Genomic DNA, 15,946 nt, shown 5'->3' on the forward strand with positions numbered 1-15,946 from the left:
CTGGAATTTAAGCCACAGTGAACCAAACAGGTGTGTTTCTGTTCATATGAAACCGTGAGTCTGCACCACAACAGGAACTTTCTGACTGCTCCTACGCTGCCCGGTAGATAGTTTTGTGTTTATCTGCTAACATTTCAAGATATCCATCTGATATTTCTGTCACACAGATCAGATACGGGCTAATATTGAAGTTGTTACACACAAACATTCTCAATTAAAACTATGACATCAAAGTCTCCAGAGCATTGTTTCTGTAAAGACACATCTAAGTTAGATAAGAACCCAATCTTTAAATTCCCTAAGTTGACCATCTGGAACTTAATAGACAGTTTTAACATCAAATTTAAAAGCTCAAGAGACTCCATGAAATTTATACAGGCTTAAGCCTCGCATGAGGGGTACATGGATAGCAAGCAGGGCTCCTTTTCAACAGTTATATCAACGATTATTGTCGGACTTGTGGTTTAAAGTTCGGCTGTATAAAAAAATCACTAGAGCGTGTTACGGACAAGTACGGAAGAGGATTAGGGCCACTGGGAACATTTTTTTAGGTCCAATAAAAAATTATTTTTAGTTTTATTCGAAAAATAAAAATAAAAAAAAGTTTTGACTTTAATCTCAGAATTCTAACTTTTTTCTCAGAATTCTGACTTTTTTTTTTTTTTTTCGGAGAACAAACGTCAGAATTCTGAGAAAAAAAGTTAGAATTCTGAGATTAAAGTCAAAACTTTTTTTTTGAATAAAACTAAAAAAAAATTTTTATTGGACCTTAATTTTTTTTTTCCAGTGGCTCTAATCCTCTTCCGTACACAAGGCAACCAAGATCAGCAACAGAAACTGTCATGGTGAAAAAAAAAAGTGCAGAGGAAGCAAGCTGCTCTTCACTGCACATCACATCAGCTCTCACTTTGCTGCAAGGAAGCAGGATGTGACTGCACTGTACTGAGCTGCGTTGTTATTTAAAGTAAGAACTGTTTGAACAAACTGATTCCACATAACGTCGCTCTGCACAGAAATAAAACAGGGTTCAAAGGATGAAATTAAGCTGAATCACATCTTAAACAATGCATAGAGGAAGTCAGAGAGAGAAGGAGCACACAGTATGAGTATCAGAGGAAAAGGCGACACTATATATGCAAACAGGTTGTGCACTGAAATCACAGGTTCAGTCTGGATATCCTGCAAGCTTGTGCGCATCAGAGGCAAACACTATGAGAGGACAATCGGGCCCCCGAGGAGCCACCAAGCGGTCCGCAATATGTTCAGTGAGAAGCAAACCACACATGCTACCTGGACACAACTCCTGTCTGGTCAGTGCGCTCATCTTTACAAGACCACATCCTCTAACAAATGCCAGATATGTCAACGGAAAATATACTCAAGTGCATCACAGAATGTTTCATCATCGTAGCTACAGTTTCAGCAAAATCATAAGAATACTGAAAATATATATTCAAGTGTATCACAAGATGTATGACTGAAAAAATAATAACCATTTAGAATATGTAACAATACAGTGAATAATTTGGTTGCTGTATCCCTGAAAAATAGCTCAATTTAAGGCAAAATAAAACCACATCCTGAAGCACTTTCAACAAGGGTACATTCACTGGGTGAACAATTACACTTTCAAAATAAATGTTGTACGTCCTGCACGCAGACAGGAGCAACAGGGAGAGGTTAAAACACAACTACCTTAGAATAATGAGCAGCTTTAATGTAGTTGTCTTTCCAGTCTTAACCAATCCCTGCATTTCATTAACACCGATTCCTTACCTCTTGAATATTTCAGTATGTGTTCGTTTAAGAATTTAGCACAAAGAAACATGGGAGCAGCAGAAGGAGAGCAGCATTCCTGCATCACTTGTTTTCTATGAGCGTCTGCACCTTGTGGACCAACTCTCGAGCCATCATCAGCACCTGCGGGACATTGTGTCGCTCGGCCATTTCTGAGGAGAAGAGTTGAAAATAAATGTGATTTCCAGGAGGGAAATATTTTGACATCTTTTGTCCTTTATACTTGAGTATATACATATATTTCTCTTATCTTACCGTTAAAGAACTTGATGATGTCTGTGAAGTCCATGTTGTTCTCCAGGATGATGTCTCTGTACATCTCCACAAGTGCCAGAGCGATGAAGAGTCCAAAGTGCTCAGAGGAGGTGTACTTGGCCGCCCAGATCGTCTCCCACACAGAGAAAACATCATCATACACCATTTCTGTGGAGGAAAAAAAAACAAGTATTATGTTGTGTAAAATGTTATGTTCCATGTTTAATGTGCCATTTATTCGCTTCCCATCACCTCTTTTGAAGTCCAGTAGAAACCAGCGATAACAGAAGTAGAAGTGAGTGTAGTCTCCGTTCTGCTGCATCAGTTCAAACAGCTCAGAGTCCAGGATCTATAAATATAAAGACCAAATAATCATTAGACTTTAGCTTTGATCAGCCAGAACATTATGACCACCTGCCTAATATTGTGTAGGTCCCCCAGCCCTGACCCGTCGAGGCATGGACTCCACTAGACCTCTGAAGATGTGCTGAGGAATCTGGCACCAAGACGTTAGCAGCAGGTTTAAGTCCTTTAAATTGCGAGGTGGGGCCTCCATGGATGTTTGTCTAACACATCCCACAGATCGATTGGATTCTTCCCATAGTGCATCCTGGTGCCATGTCTTCCCCATATAAGTGACGCACCAGCCATCCACATGAAGAAAAAGTGATGCATCAGACCAGGCCGCCTTCTTCCATTTCTCCGTGGTCCGCTTCTGATGCTCACGTGCCCACTGTAGGCGCTTTCTGCATTTAGCATGGACAAACTGCGATGCACTGCGTGTTCTGACACCTTTCTATCAGAACCAGCATCAACTTTTTCAGCAGTTTGAGCTACAGTAGCTCTTCTGTTGGATCGGACCACACGAGCCGACCTTTGCTCCCCTTGAGCATCAATGAGCCTTGGCCGCCCTTGACCCTGTCACCGATTTTCCTTCCTTGGACCACATTTGGTAGGTACTGACCACAGCATACCGGGAACACCCCACAAGAGCTGCAGTTTTTGGAGATGCTCTGACCCAGTCGTCTAGCCATCACAAGTCGCCCACATCCTTACACTTGCCAACTTTTCCTGCTTCCAACACATCAACTTCGGGGACAAACTGTTCACTTGCAGTCTAACATTACCACTGTAGCAAGATAATAAGTGTTATTCACTTCACCTGTCAGTGGTCATAATGTTATGGCTGATTGGCGTATGTATTTGTGCACTGTATTTACAAACCTGGATAAGAGAACGCATATTGGCGAAGTGAGAGTCCATGGCCCCTCCGTGAGGAAAGTTCTGGTTCATCCTCTTCATCAGTTCAGTGAAGCAGCTAAATGCCATGACCTCTGGGTACCGCACACACAAAAATACACACACAAACAATTAAAAAGTAATTCATTTAGCCATTTATGTGCAGTCAACAGCATTAAAACGTCACTGACCATCGTCCAGGATAACCAGCAGGGGAGCCAGCAGGTCACACATGCCCTGGACGTATCCTGTGTCCAGATGCTGCCACACGTAACTATGGAGACAACAATTTTTCAGTTATTTGTTTGGGGTTGAAACCTTAGACTGTTTATAAGTGGACATAGCCTCAGAGTCTATTGAGTAAAGCTGGTACACAAGGGTGCATTCTTTCTTAAGGCCAACAGGGGGCATATCCAATGGTTGCGCAAGACATTGAATTGTATAGAAGTAAATGAGAAAATGGCGAGAAAAAAAACAAGATGGCTACAAAAACAGGCTTTTCCAAAAACGTATTTTCTGCTTAGTTTGAGACACATTTAGAACTGTGACACATTTACCTGCACATGATGTTCCGCAGCTTGTCCAGGTTCTCAGGAGTGAAGTACCAATAAGCTCGGTCGCAGCGTCTGACGTCTTTGTCGATGCGATGCAAATTAATCAAGTACATGTCCAGAGTTTCTTGCTGTAAAGATAGTGTAGTGAATCTAGTTAGCATTAGCTTTAAAGTAATGGAAGATGTAAACATGTATGTGATTATAATGCTTACAGAATAGGTTTGTTCCTCTGAGGATTCTTCATGCTTGGCGTCTCCTCCCGCCTCCGCAGCCTCGGCTTCGGCGAGCACATTCTCCATCTCCGGCTCCTCTTCAGACAGACCCAGGTCTGTGCCCTCAGGACTCGTGTCCAGTTGGTGATCCAGGACAAAATCCACAGAAGCCATTTTCTCTCTTTGTGCAAAGGAGACAGGGGGTGCCGCGAGGCCTATGAAAGGCCTGGCTTTGATATCCTCAGAGTTCACACATGTTATCCCTGCAGGAATGTCCTCCATTTCCAGGGCAGATGGAGAGTCGTCTGAATCTGCCGTGTCCGGAGACTGCCTGGACGATAATGAAAGGCTCCCTCTCGACGCCGACTGAAGAGCGTTCAGAACTTGTCTGACGGGTGAGTTTGAACCTGGTTTCTCAAATGCGATTTCTGATGCTTTTTTGGTTTCAGCCAGGTCGCACAGTGTTGCCTCAGCATCCTGTCTCTCCGACTCCGCAGCCTTTGACATTTGTGATGTGTCTTTTTCAGAAGCCGGCTCAGGCTTTTCAGAAATCTCTGGCTTCATTTCACTCGATGGATCTGCTTCTTTTTCCGCTGCCTTCGGACATAACGGTTCCACTTCCTGATCTTTGCTCTTTTGTGCTTGAAGAGTCAAGGTCTGCCCGAGTGGAGGCGCTTGGAAATACTCGTTATGAATCTCCGTTTCGAGCTTTAAAACATTAGTTTTCTCTGGAACGCATCTTAAATTCATATTTGTGTCCACTGCTTTCAAATCTTCAGATAGCTCCTGTGTATCTTTTTCATCTGCTGAAGGTTTTTCCTTAGATTCAGAAGTCTCTTGTGAATCCTTAACCACCTCACTCTCTGAAACTGTCTCCATCTTTGTCTCTGAAGCCTTGTCCTCCACTACTGAGTCCATTACCTCCTCTCCTGATGCCTCTGATGTAGTCGTAGTTTTCTCATTTAGGACCTCTGATGCTGCCAACAACTGCAGGGAGGTTGCAGATCCAACATCTGACTCTGTCGCAGTAGGTTTATTTTCTGAACCTGGATGCTGATTTGACAGACCAGGGGAGGAGGGGCTGCAGGAGGGAAGTTGTGCGCTATCTGTGGTGCCACTTGTGGCTTCCTTCAGTGGACTACTGAGCTGTCCTTCTCCTTCCTCTGCTCGGGGCTCCGTCTCTATCTGATCCACTGCCTCAACTGATCCAAACACCTGCTGAGAAAAAGAAAGTGGTCAGCAGGCACACAGCAATGAAATGGACAGATGGTTAGCGGTTAGCTAGTGGTTTTGCATGTTAGCCCAATTAGCTACAGGCCAGATATACGTATCACTACTGCTGAAACATCTACATACTACAGAGTCTAATATGGATTTCCATTTAATTTATTCTACTATACAGATCCTCTGAGGTCATACAATTACAACAGCATTCTTGCCTCCTCTTATTGGGTCCAAGGATACATGCAATATTAGAGAGTTAGCTTTTGCCATGCTAGTAGCGTAGCGCTGTGGATGTCTCCATGGCAGAAATATCTCAAAAACTATTGGATGGATTGCTAAGATATTTTGTACAGACACTCATGTACCACTAAGGATGACACTCTGAACATTCCTCTTGTGCCACCTGCAGGTAAAAGTTGTTACTTATCCTGACAAATATCTCAAACATGACTTGATCGTTCTTAAATGGTGTATCCTAATGGTGATCACTTAGCTTTTCCTGTAGTGCCACCATGAGGTAGATATTTGCAATTTTTCTGTGTTATGTCTCAACAACTGTTATGGATTGCCGTGTCATTTTGTCCCCTCTTTCATGCCCTGTCAGGATTTATTATCAACACTTAAATGATTCTCTGACTTCTCATCCAGCGCAACCATCCTTTAAAAATCCATGTGACCAAATACCAGCAAATCTGGTCTGCAAATCTATTCATGTTTTATCAACACTGTTTGATTTAAAGTGTTTTATGTTAATGTTTTTGTCTGGACCCCAGGAAGACTAGTGACCACTCTGTGCAAGCTACTGGGGATCCAAATAAAGAATCCATCCACTATCTATACCGCTTATCCTGTTCAGGGTCGCGGGGGGGCTGGATCCTATCCCAGCTGTCATTTGGCAAAGGGCGGGGTACACCCTGGACTGGTCGCCAGTCAATCACAGGGCCGACACATAGAGACAGACAACCTTTCACACCCTGACCGACACCTATGGGCAATTTAGAGTCACCAATTAACCTTGCAAGCATGTCTTTAGACTGTGGGAGGAAGCCGGAGACCCCGGAGGGAACCCACGCATGCACGAGGAGAACATGCAAACTCCACACAGAAAGGCCCACCTTGCCCAAATCGGGGTTTGAACCGGGGACTGGTTGAGGCAACAGCGCTAACCACTGCACCACCGTGCAACCCCAAATGAAGAATAAAGAATAATAAATCTAACTACAGCAAAGCCTCATGAAGTCTTGTTAATGTTAAAAAAAACTTGAAGGCACCGCCTTCTTTTTGGCAATAATCTATAAAGAATAAAAGTGATAGCACATTTAAAATCACAGTGTAATTTTTTGAGGTTGGAAATAAATCAAAAAAAGTTATTGTATGCTTTGGAAAATTGTAGTAAATTAATTTTTACATACAATACTGAAAACATGAAATAAAATTGGCATGGACCTGTACGCTGCTGCTGGATTCACTCTGTGAGTGCGCATTCTGATCCGAGCTGCTGCATAGAGACGACTGCAGAGGGAAAGCAAGAGACATAAAGCAGATCAGTTATCCAGCCTGCTAAAACAAACTCCTCATCATACAATAAACCTTCTTGTCTGTTGTGATAGTGCTTACATAATGCGGCACATTGCATGCTAAGTAAAACAAACTTGCATCTGTGCTGATGGTGGAGTCCCGCTGCACTGGCCCTCTCTCCACGCTGGCTCCAGACGAACATCTGGCAAGGGCCTCCGCGTGCTTCTCTCTCTCCCTCTGACGCACGATGGCTTCACAGCCCTGCCACTCCTTCATGTTCTGCTCGTATGTGCTCCGCAGCTGCTCATCGATCTGAAACGCAAACTTTAAGTAAATGTATATATGTACCATAAAATCTTCAGTCAGGCACCGCGTGGATATACCTCTAATCTGCATTTCTCCGTCATGGTGAACTGGTAGTGTCCCAACAGGAAGGGCCACACCTCTTTGCGTAGTGAAGGAGCCACACCGCCAAAATACACGAGCCGGTGTATCTCCTTTTCCTCATAGGCCTGGACAAGAATAAGTTGCACACTGAATTCACATATTGTAATGAATAAAACAAAAATACATGTTCGGGCATGGTGTGAGCTTACAGAGGTGTCTTTGAGGAATCTGCCCCAGACCTCCACAGAGAGGCCTTCCCTGGCAGCAGAGGGCACCTCAGGGTCGACTATGGTGGTGTTGACCAGAGCAGAAAGGTGGGTACGAACCGTGGATAGATGGCGGCAGTATGCAAGCCCTGGAGAGGAAAAATAAAAGCTTTTATAGTGACCAGGAACAAACAATTGGAATGTTGTGATTTCCAAATTAACCGGAGTTAACCCCTAGTTTTTTACACTCACATCCATAGAAAGCACGCGAGATTATCTGGTACTTCATGGTGTCACAGAGGAGCTTTAAGGGCGCTCTGGAAGGAAAGAAACATGTCAAATTTAGTCAGTTTGATTAATTTGATTTGAGTATGTCCTTACGAAACTCTTACCTCTCCTGGTTACAGCCGTTAGGCAGAGAGCCGTCAGAGGAGCCGTTCTGTGAGCAAGACGAGCAGGAGGACTTCCTGGGCGTCGGCTGCCACATGTTCACGCCCTGGTCCATCAGCTCCAGAGCCACTGTGCAGAATAATTACTCTTAACATTACAAGTGCTACTAGCATCAAGAAAGTTATACCATCCAATAGATTTGGACAGAAAGGTGCATTTTTCTGCAAATAAAAAGAGAAATTATATTAAATAAGCATGGAGAGGATGGAGATGGAGACGTGGCAGACAAACTACTGTATGTCCACTGTTGGCAGGACTATAGTGTGTAATGGACACATGCTGGAAAAGATACAACATGTAGCAGTTTATTATAAGAGAGAAATTAATTAAAAGGATCTATGATAATTACACGCCTAAGGAAACCAGATTTTATCCAAGCTGAAACTGTAAATCCGTCTTAAGAGAATAATGTAATCATAGATGTAATCTCTAATGATGCTTCATTAGATTAGCTCAGGGAGGCTGATGAGCGGGATAAAAGACACTTACTGAACTCCATCTGATTGCCGGGAAAGAGGATCCGAAACACATAATCGGTCGCTTCGTCGTCCTCCTTATCTGATACAGAATCACAGGAGCCGTGAGGACTCCTCTTTCGCAGTTTGGGGAAAACCTTTCCCTGAAAGGTAAGGCACTGTTGAAACAGATTATAGGTGAAGCATTATTAAAAACATGAGACTACAAGTGTTCTCCCTGCTGACCTTTCCTCTCTGATTCCACAGCGGCGGGTCCAGCTGTCCGTGAGGCAGCAGGCCGGTCTCCAGGCAGGTGAGGAACTGCAGGAGGTGTCCTCCTTTGGGGAAATGTAGAGGAGGTCTCTGGATGCCATCCTGGCTCACCAAAACTACTGTGCCACCACTGTTCACTGGAGGAATGAACACAGTAAATAACAGTTTAGTAACTCTTTAGGCTCCTAATGTGGATAAAATATGAGACAGTACTGCCGTACTGTACCTTGCTGATGACAGTGGAGATAGACAATCTCATCCAGGCGAATCGTCATCGCATAATCCCAGTACACGCTGAAGGAGAGATGAGAGAATGGGCGGTATTTAGTCAAGAGAGTACAAACAAGACTAGACTCGCATTAGATTTGTTTCTAACCTTTTCTCAGAGTCTAGCTCCCCCACGTTGCCGTTCATCAGCTGATTGGGCGTCCACTTCAGGGTCATGAGGTCTGCAGTCTGATGAAGAGAGAGGTAGCCTGGGATGGCCTCCATGTCATCTCTCTGCACACACAAGTAAGTCTCTCTTAACATACCCTCTCTTAAAGCAGGTTATACAACTGTATTAAGGGAAGATGTGCTGAACACATACCGGCTGCACCAGGACGTTGTTCTTTCCGAACAGCAGTGTGGCTCTGGAGTTCTGGTGGAGTGATTCAACATAGTCCCTCACCCACATGAGAGGGCGGTCATCCATGCTACCACTGGACTGTCTCTTCTGGATCTGATGCACGTAAAGAAAAGTACGATCATACATACAGTAGTTTACGTCTGATTATTTGACTATAATCAATTCTAATTGCTAACCAGTGCTGGCCGTCTGGAGGGAGAATCCTGCCGACAGTGGCCGCTGTGGATGCGGTGTCGCTGCACGAGCTCGTCGGCAGACGGGTCCGTCCAGAAGTGGTCTGCGGTCTTCATTTTGGTGTACTCCAAAGCACAAGGGCCAACTGCAAAACAAGGTTAGCCATGCTTCATTATCTCAGGTCTTTTCAAGCTCTGAATCAATGGGGCACTGAGGCAAAATGAACGGTTTGTGAATACCCAATAGAGAGGCAAGAATTGGGCCGTCGACAGGATCCATCAGCATGGCTTCTTTCTCATAGAAGGAACTGCAGGAAGTAACATGTAACATTATTATACTCAACTTCCTGTTTGCATATCATATATATCAAAATTCAAAAAGGCTGAAACTGTGATGAACAAAAACAATGACAGACACCTTTTGGTTTTTTCTGAGTCGGTATGCAGAGTAAGCAAAATGATGGAGAATAGTTGCATTGAATACCTGCTGTTCTCCACCAAGTACAGGACGATCTTGTCCAGCAGTTTCTCCATCAGCGCGGTTCGGATCCACAGGTGTTTCAGCGCCTGAGGCGGCAGGTTGGCCAGCTTTGATTGCCGACTGCGGTCATTAGTCAGAGAAGAATTGTTCTGCTTGCTGCAACAACAAAAGAAACCTGACAGATGAGATGTCTAGGAGAGAACACAGCATTATAGCACATACAAGCAGAACACAAAAGGAAAAGACATACAGGGCTAGAGAAGAGAATGCGTGTTATGATTTTTAAACATGGGGGGAATTGACGCTTCACCTGTTTTCGATGAGCTGCTCCAGCTCCTGCACTTTGTGGCAGAGTTCCTCAGCAGGCGTAAAGCTTTTTGCCGCCTTCATAAAGAGCGCTGCAACCTTGTTACTGCACAGCAGGCCGGCTATACGGCGCTTCAGCCCATGAAGCATGCAGGCCTCCACCACAGCTACACACATACACACACAGAGTATTAGTCAGTATTTAACTCAGAAGCTTTAAATTCAGTTCAGTTTTTATGATGCTTTTGTTTCATATGGGTCGAGTATTTTTATCTGCCTCTGAGCCAACAGCTGTCATACTTGTACCAGGTGAAAGAAAGCACAGGTGGCACAAGTAGAAATAGACTCAAATCTGCTGAACGCAGTTGACCGTTGCTAGGATATGAGGGATGTGAATCACACACGCCTCACTCCTGCTTAGTATCAACACCTTAGAAGGGTGTTAGTCTACTTTAATACACATCCAGCCATGCACCTTGTTTCTTATAAATAGCCGTGACTAATAGCTCCATGAGAATAAATTGGTCAGATTAACATGCTTGAACAGACTGTAAAGGACCATTTTGCACTGTGAGGAGGAACCTCGTGGGAGGTGGAGGCTTGACACAAACTGATGTCAGCCATGAGTCTGTGCTGTATGTAAATGTTGTTGTAGCCAGTGCGGTGACTTGTACTATTATTGCACAGCATGTCCTCTGCTATAGTCTCTGAAATGTCACATTATTCTTAAATTCACAAAAAGATATCATGCCAAAACTCTCTTGATCTCTTTGGCCCTGCCTTTGTAGCCTAAGGATTTTTAAGTTAATGTTAAACATTGAATCTGATGGAAAAGGCCTTGAGCCTCGAATATATTCAGTATGAAAAACATTTACCGCAGAAGGATATGATGTGGCTGCTGTCTGCATGCACAAATTTCCTCGTTACGGCCTCCTCCATAATTTGTTTCACCTAAGAAACAAAAGCACAAAGTGAGACGAGACTAAATCCATCTGACACGCTTACATAAAGTGACAGAAAGAGGAAGTGTGGGAATATGTTTCAAGAGGTGATGATGAGACGCACAACACATTAAGGAGGAAAACACGACATGGCAGCATATAACACTGGATTCTTTTGAAACTCAAACACATGCATTCTGCGGCCTTTTAAGTCCTTTTTGTCTGCTGTCTGTTTTCATGCCTTCAATTTGAGCACAGGAATATAAATGCAAATACATTTTCGGAAGGCTGCCTTTAACTACAAAAACTTTTATCTATTTATTCACAGTGTGCAGTTACACTCGACTGACCGATACTGATACTATTTATTTATATGTTTTTAATATATACTACAAGGGCTGGGCAATGTGGCAATTTTTCATATCTTTGATAACGATATATATCACCATATAGACTGTTTTCTGGTAATTTAACAAATAATTAGTCCATATGAAATAACCACATGGTGGAGCCTATTTTTATATAATCCTGTTTGAATTAAATACTTGACAAATAAAAAGTACTGAGTTTCCATTTTTCTGTCCTTTTCTGCACGTTAATGTCCATGTTAATAAGCAGCACCTCCCTCTATGGTTCGCTCCAGGTTCACTCCCGCGTGCAAGGATTAGAACGTAAAGCGTTCTCAAAATGACGTAAAAATAGCCGTAAAGCAGTTCAGCTGCTGGTTTTGTGACATCACGATAGAGACGATATAGAAAAACACAAACGACAGACGTTTTTATATTGTTTTAACAATATATATTGTCATATTGCCCAGCCATAAACTGCTGTCACCCCAATACATACTATTACTTACAGACTGTATCTATACTCATAACCATATTTATATTCCATATATCCACATTGGAAACCACACAGCACCTTATAAACCAAAGTCATATGCATCACACCTGCAGCACATGTTTGTTGTCCCTTTATTATATTCTTATGCGCACTACTGATCTTAGCACCTGGTCCGTTAGATTTGTATGCATGTAGATGAATGACGATACAGTTGACTTGACTTGACTTGACTCGAACTTGGTCCTCCAACTGAGCCATGGAGAACGGCAAAACTGAGATGCTTTAGATACTAATACCTTTATTTTCTTCTTGCAGTTTTAAGGGGTACTCCTGCAGTTGTATTGAAAAAGTAATGAACTTCCATAAAGAGGGAGAACTTGGGATTAAACCCCAAATGCCTTGAATCCTACACTTCCCACAATGCACTCAGTAGTGCCAAGGAATAAGAGGCTCTTTGTCAGGTACATACAACAAATACCAGGTTTATAACGCTGACTTTCTCCTCTTACCATCAATGTATCAAGTTCTTAGAGGTTGACATTTGCTGCAACAGGAATTGTTTGATGAATAATTGCATTTGCTTGCTTCAGCAACCCTAACATTTTGGAAAATGCCACGTTCTGTTACGTATTCTTGTCTGTTGATAAGCAATGCAGCTTTGACCTGAGTGATTTTCTGTGCTTTCTGATCACAGAATGAGAGAAAGATGTATTGTTATGGCCCTGTCATTTTAGGGTTAAAGTCTTTTGCCTTTATAAGGTATTTATATGAATTCTATTGTATGCAAAATGTGTCCAGAATCCTAAAATTGCAGAATAAAGAGTCTTCTTTGTGATATAAAGACGTCTATATCAACCTGATCTAAACAGGCAAATGCTTAAAATCCATTATGCTGTGTTATAAATCTATATATCCCAGCTAAGCCCCTCCTTGCTGCAGGATCTGGCAACACAGTCATGGATGTTTGAGAGGCAATGAGTCACAGGTGAGGGGGAGCACGGACACGATAAGCCTGGAAGTACCCGGCTTTCTCAGCAATGAATAAAACATCCTGTCTCCCCGGGGAGTCACTGAGCAGTTTGGAGGGGTCTGTGGTGGGCTCGCTTTAATTTCTACCCAGATTAGTATCTCTCAAATCAGTAATAAATCACCCGGATTGGGTTGCACTTTTTTTGTTTTGCAGTTGATGATTGCTAGAGCAAACACAGAACAGATGCCAAGGTCACACATTTAAGTTTCTGATCATAGGATGGTGTGTTAAAGGTGTGTGGGTTAAATCGTGATTTCTTCAGAGATATAGAGGAATTATTCCAGGAAGTGAAAAAACAGGTTTTGCATGGAAATAATTAAATAAATCTTCATACTGCTTCTTAAATATGTATTTTCCCCCTGTATAAAATCATCATCATCATCCCCATCATCTGTATCATCATCGTCATCATCATCTAACGCCAGTCTAACAACAGCAGGAAAAATACCAGTATTAAATTCCACATCCGACCCTAAATGCATCGACTCTTATTTTGTTAAATAAATGCGATATAAACAGGCCTGTGGCGTAGTCGTGGCTCTAACCAGAGGGACCATGTCCACACACACACACACACACACACACGTACACACGCATTGTCTAAGCATACAGCGCCAGTAAACATAAACAGTGATGTGCAGGAGAGAAAATAAAAACGCAACGAACCTCTTTCTTCACATTGCGCAGTAATTTTTGGCGCGTCTCGGCCTCTGTCACGAGAGAAAACATATCGAGTATGCTGATCAGATGCTGTATCGGAAATAAATGATGATAACGCTCACGACAGGGAAATAATAACCGTGACTGTACCTCCCATCGCTCCGGGTGTTGTGGTAGCGGCTGCCACGCACAGCTTTATGGAGAAGGTGTTGAAGGCAGTTGTGGACAACAGGGAAGAAAAAGACGAAGAAGAGGCTGCAAGATGCACGATGTGTCCTTAGCGACTAAATTAAACCTATCTGTTACCTCTCAGCCAACCAACACCCCTTTAAAGCCACAGTAGCCTTTACATTTAGCCATACAGCGACAACACCTACACACTTGTCCTACACTTGCTAATACACATGTATAAAATACAAAAAAAATCTCAATTATTTAAAAATAAATAATAAATAAAACTAATATTCTTGTCCTTAATGTAGCCTATATTATTTTAAATACTAATTGGGTGTCAGGTTAACCATCAAGGCTCGTGAGCCTGATGACTTCATTTTTAACACAGGTGGAACTCATATTGTAATTAAAGCTAATGAGCCCCAGTCAAATTAATCAAGGCCTCATTAAATAATTATCACAATTACAAAAAGAAAAGAGATTAAGAAAAACACTTCAATATAACAGATTCATAAACAATCTACAACAAACCAGCAAAATAGTGTTCTATTAACATTAAACTATTTTTCTACTAACGTCTAAGTTCTTGTTTTTCTATGTATAATAGTAAGTTGTATAATATATATAAACAATTTAAAGCTCCTGTGAGGAGTTTTTTGCCGTTTATGAAACAGGCTGAATTTAATTCTGGTTACTCTATGTGATCTACAAAAGCAAACCAGACAATCAGCGACAAGATTGATTCTTTCTATATAGTTATTTTTAATGCCTGAAACTGCTGGCGGGGGGTAGGTGTCAGACGAAGCGATGAACTGTACGCTGCCTTTGTTTACATTTTCCAAGGTAAACATTTAAAGTGAGTGATGCATATGACTGTTAAAGCAAGCAGGATGAGATTTTTTGTTAAAAACCGCCACAAAGCATGTACAGGACAAAATCAGCAAAGAGATAAGAGGTACGGCTTTGTCCACAGGGGGCGCCAAAATCTACACAAACCGAAAGTTCCTCGTAGCTTTAATGTCAATATTCTTACATTGTAAACCAAGCCATAGACTCAATGACTTCAGTACTGGTTGTTGATGTGCAGAATTGACCACATTGGGCCAATAGGAGATACTGTTTAAAGGGACGGTAACCATGTTAGAATAAGGTACTTACAGAAGACAAATTTGTAGGCTCATTTATGCTAAATATTGGCATTCGCCCATGCCTATTCTGGTCTTTCTCGGGGGATGAACACATTACACACTACACAGAAACCATAGACATAACACAGTGGGACACGCTCACAAAAATACCACAAATGTAAATGGAGCAGAAACAAAACATGTTCCTCCATATCTGGCGTTGCACCAGTGGCACATAACATGTTGTTCAATCAGGGCGTTTCTTGAGGGTCACTCCGGGTCATCTGTGCTATAGGTCAAATAACAACTGGATAAGAAGCACTGCATGTTTATGATACTGAATGGAGCCACATTTATAGTCTGTACAATGACAAGCTCATTTCCTCATTCCACTCATATAAACACCAACATCAATGAGGCCACAGAAGACACTATCTAAATTCCCCATCAGCAGGGAAATGATAAGCCTGGTGTGAATGAAAGAGGTTATCAGCTTGGTGTTGGGCTGGATACACTCTGGCTCTGGTCCAATGACAGAGTGAAGAAAGAACAATCTTTGATTCATCTTTCTTTAAAACTGCCAGACAGTTTGGATTTGGAGATACAATGGCAGTATATGAGGCAGTGATCTAAGAGGAGGTGCAATTCAATGTTTGTTCAAATCCCCTTAAAAGAGGCAGTTTGTTTTGTACACACAGGGGTTTAGGTACACTAAAAAAAGTGAACCAGAGAGGAGGAGGACAACGGATGAAATAAAACCAAAGTGATCAAATCAAATATGATAAACAGGATTTTACTGAATAAGATTAAATACAACCCAGTTGTAAAGTTGGTTTGCTCAAATACGCTCGTGAAGGAAAAATAATCATTATGCAGATAGGTCATTGATGGAGTATTAAATTCTTATTATGTTATTATAACTGAGAATGTGTAAGCAGCTTTTTAATATTGTAAATGGTCATTGGGAAACTTTAAAGTAAATCAGTACTTACTTTACTACAGATAGCAAAGGT

The 15,946-nt window shown here is 42.2% G+C and overlaps 1 protein-coding gene across 1 annotated transcript; it reads right to left on the reverse strand.

Moving 5' to 3' along the window:
• Positions 1-747: 747 nt before the first annotated feature.
• Positions 748-13,716, reverse strand: sgsm1b (small G protein signaling modulator 1b). Its single transcript, XM_069673150.1, has 24 exons — positions 13,639-13,716; positions 11,034-11,109; positions 10,163-10,325; positions 9,856-10,008; positions 9,612-9,679; positions 9,375-9,517; positions 9,160-9,291; positions 8,947-9,071; positions 8,797-8,864; positions 8,544-8,707; positions 8,332-8,461; positions 7,785-7,911; positions 7,645-7,709; positions 7,396-7,541; positions 7,183-7,311; positions 6,938-7,111; positions 6,728-6,793; positions 4,058-5,272; positions 3,849-3,973; positions 3,483-3,565; positions 3,277-3,386; positions 2,305-2,401; positions 2,053-2,220; positions 748-1,949 (listed from the first exon to the last, which is right to left on the reverse strand). Exons 1-24 carry the CDS (start codon positions 13,699-13,701, stop codon positions 1,861-1,863), a joined length of 3,879 nt encoding a protein of 1,292 aa, XP_069529251.1. The 5' UTR covers positions 13,702-13,716; the 3' UTR covers positions 748-1,860.
• Between the last annotated feature and the right edge of the window lie 2,230 nt (positions 13,717-15,946).

The sequence above is a fragment of the Semicossyphus pulcher genome, unplaced genomic scaffold (assembly GCF_022749685.1).
Source record: "Semicossyphus pulcher isolate SPU_LCO1_2020_fin unplaced genomic scaffold, fSemPul1.0.p SCAF_22, whole genome shotgun sequence".
Lineage (NCBI taxonomy): Eukaryota > Metazoa > Chordata > Actinopteri > Labriformes > Labridae > Semicossyphus > Semicossyphus pulcher.